We start from the raw sequence: 9892 nt of genomic DNA on the forward strand, positions 1-9892 counted from the left end.
AGGGCAGGCCTCTGCTCCCTTTCCCTCATCCTGACAAGACTAACCTCTTCAGAATAGAAGTCACAGCTCGGGACAGTTAGAGGTTATCTCATGAAGATGTGAGGAAACATCATGTTTTTCTAACTGATAAGCCAGAAGATAGCCCAAAAAAAGACAACCTGGGTGCACATTCCCTTCCTTGCCAAACTCTGCCCCCGACGCCTTAAGGACGTGTATAAATCACTCGGAATTGGTAGGCAGCAGAATCAGAAATGAAAGAGATTTAACTTACTAGCTTTTAAAGAAATAAACAGTCCTGTCTGGCAAGAGACACATCAGATGAGGTGGTTGAGCCTTTTCAGTGGTAAAGTTTGGTCCACCAGTGTCGTCTCCCCCCTGCCCCCCACATTCACACTCCTTAACCCTGCACGGTTTTCTTAGCTGTGGCAGAAAAGGAGTGACACGTTCTGCAGCTGAGCGCTCCCTCCTGAACAGCGCTAACCAGGCAGTCAGCTCTTTGACTCACCCTGCAGCCCGGGCCCTGCTCTAGCGCCCTGAGCCCAGGCGCTCCTGGGGCCTCATCTGCGGCTGGAGACACAGGCGTTCCATCGGAAGAGGGGGCCTCCAAGGTCCCCAGGCAGCTGCAGAAGGTGCTGAGCCCCATGGCCAGTTGATGAGCTGCAGATAAAGGAAGTCATGAAGAGACATGGACCACAGACATTCCTTCTGTGCAGACCTGGTGTCTTTACCCTGAGGGCAGGAGCTCTGGCCACGTGTTCAGGCTGAAATCAGGTTTTGAAATGCCTTTATTTACAGTTTTAATTGCCGAAATCATACCTTTTGATGAAAGTTAGAAATGGGTGTGTGAATTCCCCAGTCCTTGAAGATTGCTTCCTTGTATCAAAGGTCCCACTCGGAACCAGCAGGGGTCGCCCTCCTGCCGCACCATCGCCATGCCAGCTTAGTGCTGGGCTTCCCTCTTCCTGATTGACTGGATGTAGGACCACTAATTAACAAGAGCTCAGAAGCTGCCCCCAGGGTTTGCGCTCCTCCTTTGGCCTCTGCCAGACTAGCATTCGGTCATCCAGACCAGGAGGCAGCAACCCTTTTCTGTAGAGGACCCACCAGTAAACATTTTCGGCTTTGCAAGACAGCTGGTCTCTACTGCAACTGCTCAACTCTGCCATCGTAAGCCTGAGAACAGCTAGAAACAATATGGAAATGATGAGCTTGGCCCTGTTCCAGTAAAACCATTGATGGGCACTGAATTATCATCTCACATGTCACAAAATATTCTTTTGGGGTTCCCCCCCAATCTTTTAAAACATTCATAGCTCCCCAGCTGTACAAAAAGAGGCAACGGGCCGGATTTGGCCCACAGGCCATAGGTTGGGGGCAGGCTCTCATCAGGGCTTGGTATCGGTAGGAAGAGTATCTGTTCCCATAGGGACAGGCACAACAGGATGGCCCTGATTCAGGACGGCAACTTTGGACCACAAGTCCTGAGCTGGGCTCCATGTTCTTTAACAAAAACCAGCACATGTTATCCAGCTAAGAAGGAGAGCCCCAGGGGCTGGGCTGAGAAGCCCTACGTGAAGCAGAGATTATAGAGGTTGGAGGGGGTCTGGGAGGACCAACCACCATAGGGGCCACACACAAAAGATGGTGTGTGCCTTTCCCAGGGGCGGTACTCAGAGCAGATCGTGCGAGAGTGAGGGCGGCTGGGAATGGTGCAGTGCCAGGTGTCAGAGTTCCCCAGGGAACAGTGTGCACAAAGGGAGGGAGACACACCTTATCCTTCCTGCCTGGACTCACCTTCATGTAACTTGGGTTGAATAAAAGATTCATCTTGGGACTGAAGGAAGTACAGAGAGAGAGACAATTACAGCCTGGCTCTAACTCATTAACATGCTCGGCACCAGCCTGCTGCAGATTTCCTGTTTCAGAGCCCCAGAGGGAAGAGCCGCATCCTAGCCAGGGAGTGAGGGAGATTTGCAGAGGATGCGGGGGGTCGGGAGGGTGGTGTTAAATGTTTCTGCTCTTATTTCTCGAACAGTTCATGAAGAGCTACATGCCCACCCCCAGCATGAACGTACATTAGCAGCGTGGGTGAGTTCAGTGCAGCTGACAGCACCAAGGAGGGGTGGGTGCGGCGGGGCAAGGCTAGGAAAACTTGGTGGGCGGACGCTTGCCAGACACTTCACTTCTCACCTTGGGCCAGTGAAGGTACGGAAGGATCTAGATCTAGCAGCCTGAGAGTGGGCCTAGCACTTGGTGGGATCATACTTACTGTGCAAATTGGCACTTGGGTCCCTCGGGGCAGAAGCCAGCTAAGTAGTTAATACACAGCGTCCTGCGGACATGGCGGTATTTACACAGGGGCCCTGTTGCGCAAAGAGAAAATGGCCAGGAGGCTCTGCTTTAGCAAGGGGGAAAAGGCATGTGACAGCGCTCACCAGGCAGGGCGTGGACAGTCACAGGCTCTCCACTTAACAGTATAAACCTTCCTGTCCTTTCCATCTGCCCCAAAGCACCTACTTCCTAGCCCCGTGGCTGAGATGGGAAAGGGAACCTCGGAATGTGTCAGAGCAGGTGTCAGCTGGCCGGTCCTATCATAGGAGGGTCAGAAGTGTCCCTAACACACTGTCTTGGAGGACTTAGATGCAGGTGGACTGTAATTTGCCACCTTTTCTTTATTTAAGCTTTAGAAGGTACAGCTGAAGAAAGTCCACCCCCACATCTTACTAATCCTCCTTCAGTTCCCCTCTCCTCTGATGCCCCCTAAACCAGCACTGCCAAGAACTCAGTAAGAACACACCTGGAGACACAGGAAAAGAAAGGGCATGTGTGCTCAGGACGCAGGGACTCTGCTAGGGACCCTCCTCCTAAGCGAGGCTGTAACCAGGTAGGTGGGACACGCTTAAGTGACACTCAGGACACCCCCCGGTAGGTAAAAGGAATAGAGACGAGAATGTCTGTGAACTGAGTGTGCCTTGTGGGCCAGACCCTATGCCCAGAGTGCAGTCATGCATCCGACTGGCACAACAGCCCTATGAGGGAGGCGTTTCCCCTTTTGAGAGGTGAGGAAACAAGCAGTATAGTCATTCGTTCAAGGTCGTGCAGCTGATACATTCTGAAGCCCCTGGGATTTGAACCCAAGTCAGCCTGCTCCCGGAAGCCCATCCTGCCCTACACGAGGCTGTGTGTCATAGTGTCACAGGGGGTTTTTCCACTGGGGGAGCCTCGGGAGAGCTATGGAAAGGCCTTCTGTGGGGATTTCAGCCCTGGGGGCAGACCCCACAGGGCGTCACCAGGAATCTGCATCCCTTGCCTGACGGGAGCACCCCACCCTGATCACCCATATTCCCCAATGCCCCCTTTCTGTCAGGGCCTCACCGTCCTTGCAGAAACCTTGGTCGTACCAAGGACAGTCCCGGGTCTTGAAAGCTGGCTTCACGTGGAGAAAGGGACATTCCTTGTTGTTGCAATCACCTGAAAATTCCAGGGTTCTTTGTATATGAGTGGGCTCATCTTTATGGTCACTTCTGCCCTTCCCAAACAAGATTGACCTTGCCTTTGGCATCTAAGCCGCTTGCCTTCCTCTGGCCGCAGCAGCTTTTTAAGACAGCAGGCTATTTCTACTCTTTCCTGCAGTCTAAGAAGGGTGGATCCCAGTCATACTTGCTAAGCAGAGCTTGGGCATGAAGATCCATATCTGGGGGAGTTGGGGCAGGGCCAGACATCCAGAGGAGGAACTGGAGCTGAAGGCTTGTAGAGGCCATTGGGGGAGGGAACCAGGGGAGACCAGAGCTAGCAGCTAAAGACCCAGGAAGACGGAAGACACTGCGTGCAGACGCAGCCCTGCGCTGTGCATAAAGCCCTCTCCACCTCTGCAAGGAGGCCCGTGCTGCTCCCAGAGCCTCGGGCATGGTTCTTTCCAGTGGAAATGCCAAGAAGAGCAGTGTGCTGCTCCAGAGTTGGCACAGGGATCAAGAGAGACGCTGCACAGAGGGACGCCTGCCGTTTCACTAAGCCTGTGCTGTGGTTTGTCTAGAGATGAGACAAGACCCCTGTCTCCTAGAAGGAGTGGGCCTGTTTGCATCGATGACACAGGGGTCGGCTTAAGAGCTCTCAGATTTTTCTTCAGGACCCAGTGGCTCTGAAGGACCCATGTGGGAAGACTCGGACTACTTTTCACCTCGTTCCAGTAGAGAATTGTGAGTGTTTCCAATCTCATCATCCTTGAAAGTCTATAACTTAGTGCTTTTCAGAGCCTAAAGGAGCTCCATGGTGTCTACTCCGCGGGTTTAAAACTGCTCCAAAGAACTGTTTTATGCACTGGGCTTCGGCAAAGTGAAGACGAGTACCACTGATGCCTAGGAGTCGTAAGCCGCCGTTCTTTCCCAACCCTCTCATTTCACAAACGAGGACCCCAGTGCTCAGAGAGGAGAGGTCACATCTGCTTTCACCGGCTTCCTCACACGGATGAGGGGTTTACTTGCTCACGGTCAGAGTGCAGCACTAGGTAGAGAGCTAACTCTGGGCCTGAACCGTCTAAGGAATGGCAGTGACATCCCCCCAGGACTGGTGAACGTTTGATGGGTGGAGACGATGGGAAGTCATCTCCGCAACGTGTTGCTTTCTGCCCTGGATGCATGTTGCTGCCTTCGTCTCACGGCCAGCAGGTGGCACCCGCACCTCACCCTCCAGTCTGCCTTCCAGAGCCACCCAGTGTACCTTTTTGATGAGCACATCCAGGAACAGGGCCAGAGACCCTGGGCTTCCAGGCCCCTTCAACTGCCCTTCCCACTCCCACCTCTTCCCAACAAGACTTTTTAAAATAAAACAATTTACTTCCAATAAGAGCAATAATTACTTTGATATTATATTAGAGATGTCCCTTCATTTACTCCAAGAGCAAAAACCTAGGTCACATGTATTACAATCATTCATGGAAACTTCTGCCCCTCACAATGGGAGCTACTTGAGGGCAGAAGGGGACCTGGTCCTCTTCCTAGTTCCATGCCCAGCACAGTCCCCAGTCCCCAAAAGAAAACCAACCAAGGTTTATTGAAGGAATAAGTAAGTGGCACTTTAAAATGAAAGAGGTTTAGGTGATGACCAAGGGGAGCCGGGTTCTAGAAAAACTTTGCCCTTTCTTTCAAGGAACACATGTGGGCAGCCTTCACGGATTGCCACGGCCAGTCCTCACCCCGAGGAACAGGCAGGGAAAAGAATGTGGGCCTGGAAGGAGCTCTTGCTGATCTAGGGGGAGCTTAGTCTTCTTCCTACATGCCCACAACCACCCCCCATCACACTAATGAGGAGCAGCTGCTTGCAGCTCCCCCCCCAAAGCTGGCTCAGTTTCCTAGCCAAGCCTGCTCAGTCAGAGGCGTCCCTGGAGACTGTCCCAGCTCTCTCCCTCCAGGGTCACTCTTTTTGGAACACAGTTTGAAAACCACTGGACTGGATAATCCTTAGGCTCCTTCCAGCTCTGAAAAGCACTGAGCTGTAAAATTTTATTGAGAAGGATGAGATCTGAAACACATTCACAGAGTCCATTCTGAAATGAGGTGGGCACAGGTGGGGCTTCCCTCCATGTAGCCCCTTGGATGACAAAAGAAGGACTTGAGGCCAGAGGGAGGGAAGATTCTGGTCCAGACCTGACCACACAAGATAATTTTAGAGGCTACGCTCTGCACCTCATGAGTGTATGTTTACCATTACCTTTTATTGCCAATAAGTGATGCTAGAGCTTTCCATTTGTGGAAGCAATGTAAAGTTTTCTTCAAAAATAGAAAGATGGTTGAAAGTAGACGATGGGACAGGTGAGGGGTCCAGGTGCTCTGTGGGGATGGGAAGCATCGTGAAAACGGCTCCCAAAGGCCTGCTGTTTGGGAAACGCTGGCCTGGACCCTGCCCCCCCCCCCAGTCCCAGGACTGACAGATGGCCCTCAGAGACATTTCGGACAGTCAGTCTGGGAGCATGACTAGCCAGGACTGGGGAGGGCAACAATTCAGGCTTTGATTCCAGCCCCACCCTCTCCTTCCCTTGGGGGTGGGCGGCGTGTGCCTGAGCCTGGCGGGGCGGGGAAACAGGCATCAGAGGACAGTTCCACTTTTCCTACGGGGTTGGAGAAGCTGGCATCCGAGGCTCAGACAGTCCTGGTCTGCCCCCTGGGACCTGCAAGCCCTCCTCTGGGTGCCCCTCCCAAACCTTCTTCCCATCTCACGGCCCCCACGGCCACCCCCGGGGTGAGAGGCCAGAGCCAGGAAGGGGCATTACCAAACTTGGAGAAGAAGTAGCACTCAGGCATCCTGGTGGCATCATACTGGTGCAGGAACTTGCACTGGTCGCCCTTCTTGCACAGCCCCCGGAGCCAGTGCTTACACACCACCATCTTATCCCCTCGGTCATGCCGGAACGGGCAGAGCTTCCCTGGGGACACCAGAGCACCCAGCTGGGAGGCCCCCAACTCATCCACAGCCTGGGCCCAGCTCACCCCTGGAAGGAGCTGGGGTGCTGGGTCTCAGCCCCAATGCCCTCCCTTTACCTAGACCCTGGTAGAAGCCAGAACTGGGGGCCAGCGGCAGCACGGAGGACATGGACATGCTATCGTCTTAACAGACAGCTGTTCCTACTGCCACATGTCTGCCCAACTTTCCTCTCTGCCTGGCCTGCCCTTGTCCTTCTCAAACCCCAGGCAGCCCCTGGCTGTTGGGAGAGGTCCCACAGTGCCTGACACGCCCTCTCCAGGCTTACCGTGGAGCTCCCCCGGACAGCGAGGGTGGTTTCCAGCCCTGGACCCCCACCCAGCACAGTCCCTGGCACACATTAGCTACTCATTAAGGGCCTGTTGAATTCATGTCTTAAAAACACAAACATTATGCTTCCTTATTCCAGAAGCCCAGCATGGTGACATCAGAGCCCACTTCGTAACAATTTAGAAGGAAATGGAAATGTTATATTGACCTCTTTATCGTCTTCATTGACGCGGTGTTGCCATCAGCAGGAAGGACACCCCAGGCCCTGAGTTTCTAAGCAGGACCGTCCTCATGCTCGGCCAACTCTCTGATAGAATTTGAGGGGGGCTGGGAAGGTGTTCTTTTTAAATAGCCCTCCCCTCACCCCTGGCCATTGACTTGCTCGAGTCTGACCTTCCACAAGAAGAGTTTTATTTCTTTGCAAAAGGTGTCACTGTGAGCCACTGCTCTCGGGACTGAACGGGCCGAGCGGAGGAGACAGGACCCCAGCAGGCGTCACAGTCCAGGCTGCACAAAACCTCCAGTGGTCACTGGGCTCCTTTCCCTTCTCACCCCATCGCCCAGGGCTGTCCCAAAGACAGACGAGACACGCAGCAAAAACGGTTCCGGGTCCTCCATGCCTAGGCCCCGCCTGGCCTCCCACCTTCCCAAGAACAGAATCACTTAGATCCCAAAAGCTGGTCCTAAACTCATTCCTACTAGCAGGGCTTCTGAACGTGGATCTATAGGAGGACTGGGAACGCCAAATCGCAGGCAAGGCTTTTTGGGCACCTGTGTAGTGCTATAGGAAGAGCCTGTGAGTGGTTCATGAGCCAAAAGAAAAGTTGAACGCCTGTATTTGGGTCAGGCCTCCCCGAGAATGGCTACATTTGAGGAGAGGGGCTTGGAAGGGGGTATTGCCCGATCCAAGTTAGGGCAGGGGAGAAATAGAGGATGTTTTTTGGCAACATTTTAGGGACTGTGGCTAGAGCTACCTTAGGACATAAGGAGTGGACAGAACAGCTGACCACGTCCCACACTGAGTCAGAGGACAAGCGTGGGGGGAGGATGGCACTTTCCTGGCTGGGAGGAAAATAGGAGAAAATGAAGAAGTCTGGAGTCTTCTGGGAACACATAGGCTGAAAGCCGCGAAGCTCCCACCCCCAAGAGGGTGGCGAGAAGGGAATGCCCCTTCCGGCAGCCCCGACCACCCTAATCAATGCTGCCGAGTCAGGGGACGCCTTCCGGATGGACCCACCCGCATGCCTTTGCCTACTTATAACACTAAAATTCTGCCCCATCCCAACTTCCCCTCCCCAGGTGCAAAGTCTACAGCCGATTCCAGGCCAAGCTAAACCCAGTGTGACCTAGACAGCCCTGCTCCCGCCCCACCTCAGCCCACCTGCTGACCCACCTTTCTCACAGAGCCCTTTAGCGAAGAAATTGCATACGGCTGAGCTCGACTCTGGAAGGGGAAGAAGGGAGAGAGAAGGTAGTTTTCCCCGAGGCTGCAGCTGCTGGAGGGCCTTCACCCCCATCAGCAAGTGCCCCCCTGAAGCTCCCCAAGGCTTGGGGCTGGGGCCCCCAAGTCCTGGCCCTTTGGATGCTGGTCTCCAGAGCCAGGCTCCAGATCTCAACACCTAAGCCCCCTAACTCTGAAACAGAGGCCAGGGAGGGGCCCAAGGCCAGTCTAGGAGCCCAGGAGGCCAGTGTGGTCTTTCCTGGCTTCTCTCAGTTCACCATCTATGTGTCTGTGCTTTCCCAGTCTGGGAAATGGGCTGCACAGAAGCTAGCCCCATTTTCCTGGAGTCCTGGAGAGGATGTAAGAGGGGAGGCCTGAGGCCCTGAGAAGAGAGGGGCATAGCTGGGAATCCCCGACAGTGGGCCCAAGTCCCCCGCCCAGGCTCCCTGGTGAGCAGCCGGGAGAAGGGGCCACCCCCTCGGGCAACTGAGCAGACAGGCCTGCAGAGAAGGCTGGGGGAGCGGGGGAGGGATGGCGTGGGGTCCCTGAGAGGGACAGCTGTCCTCACTCACTGTCCATGCCCTGGAAAGGCAGGAGTCCGGTTCCCTTTTGCATCTCTACATCCTTCTCAAAGGTGAAGGTGAACCGCCCCAGCCCTGCAATGACCTCTTGCATCTTCCATCTCCTGCTGGGGCTGCTAAAAGCTGCGCAAGCCCCTCCAGGTGGACCCTATATAGCTCGTGAGAGTTCCTTAAGGGGCCAGGGTCTGCTGCAGACAGCTTCACCCCCAGATGCCGGTGGCCAGGTGGCTGCCAGGCTCCTCTCTAGGCACAGTTGTCTCACCCCTCCACTAGGTGCTGGTGCACACGCCTCAGGGCCGCCCACCCCCACCCTCTGTGGTAAGTCCCACTCCCAGTGCCCGCTGCTGGGGCCGGATTAGCAAAGACCCACACACTGCTTATCTCTGCGTGTTCCCAGACACACAGAGCATACGCACAGACGTTTCCAGACCTGCGCTCATACTCTCACCATGAAGACACAGCCACAGGTTAGCTGTGAGGCGCAGGGCACAGACCAACCGCATGGCCCCTGTTCTGATTCGCAGAAGCTCCCGGCAAGAGGGCGTGGGGGCGGGGGCGGGGTGCAGACCTGCCTCCCCCCATCCCCCCAATCGAGTCCCAGCCAACCCCTCCCTCTGGGACTCCTGACGCCCCTTTTCTGGACTGAGTGACAAGCCCTGAGTGAGCTCTTCATGGGAGAGAGGGGAAAAGGCATGAAATCCAGAGGAATCGGAAATCGCTGGATGAATAGCGCTTTGTGTACCGCGCACACAAGCTGGGCTGGGGGCGGGACCAGCCAGGGGCCGTGGCCTCCCAGCCAGGATTCCACGGCCACCCAGCGCCTCCCACCCCTGAGAAAGTGCTTTGTAAACGAAATCTCTATGCAAATATTCTTTTATTATGATTACACCACCCCTGCCCCCAGGGCTGGGGACATCTGAAAGTACTTTCAAAGGAGCGTTTTAGGGCTCTAACTAGAGCAGCTTTGCCCATCCCCCTGCTCTGGCCCCGAAGTGGCCTTCCCTCCAACTGGAGCTGAGTCTCCCTGGAGTTGATGCCAGCGGAACCCAAACGGCCTCCTTCCCAGATGAGCAGCGAGAGGCGGCAGCGCCCCGCAGGCCCGCAGCCCAGCCAACAAGAGCGAGCC

The 9892-nt window shown here is 54.9% G+C and overlaps 1 protein-coding gene across 1 annotated transcript; it reads right to left on the reverse strand.

The window, feature by feature from the left end:
- Positions 1-2135: 2135 nt before the first annotated feature.
- Positions 2136-8860, reverse strand: CPSF4L (cleavage and polyadenylation specific factor 4 like). Its single transcript, XM_070483539.1, has 5 exons — positions 8758-8860; positions 8138-8188; positions 6266-6418; positions 3376-3471; positions 2136-2363 (listed from the first exon to the last, which is right to left on the reverse strand). The coding sequence occupies exons 1-5, from the start codon at positions 8858-8860 to the stop codon at positions 2266-2268; spliced, it is 501 nt and encodes a 166-aa protein (XP_070339640.1). The 3' UTR covers positions 2136-2265.
- Between the last annotated feature and the right edge of the window lie 1032 nt (positions 8861-9892).

The sequence above is a fragment of the Equus asinus genome, chromosome 13, assembly GCF_041296235.1.
Source record: "Equus asinus isolate D_3611 breed Donkey chromosome 13, EquAss-T2T_v2, whole genome shotgun sequence".
NCBI lineage: Eukaryota > Metazoa > Chordata > Mammalia > Perissodactyla > Equidae > Equus > Equus asinus.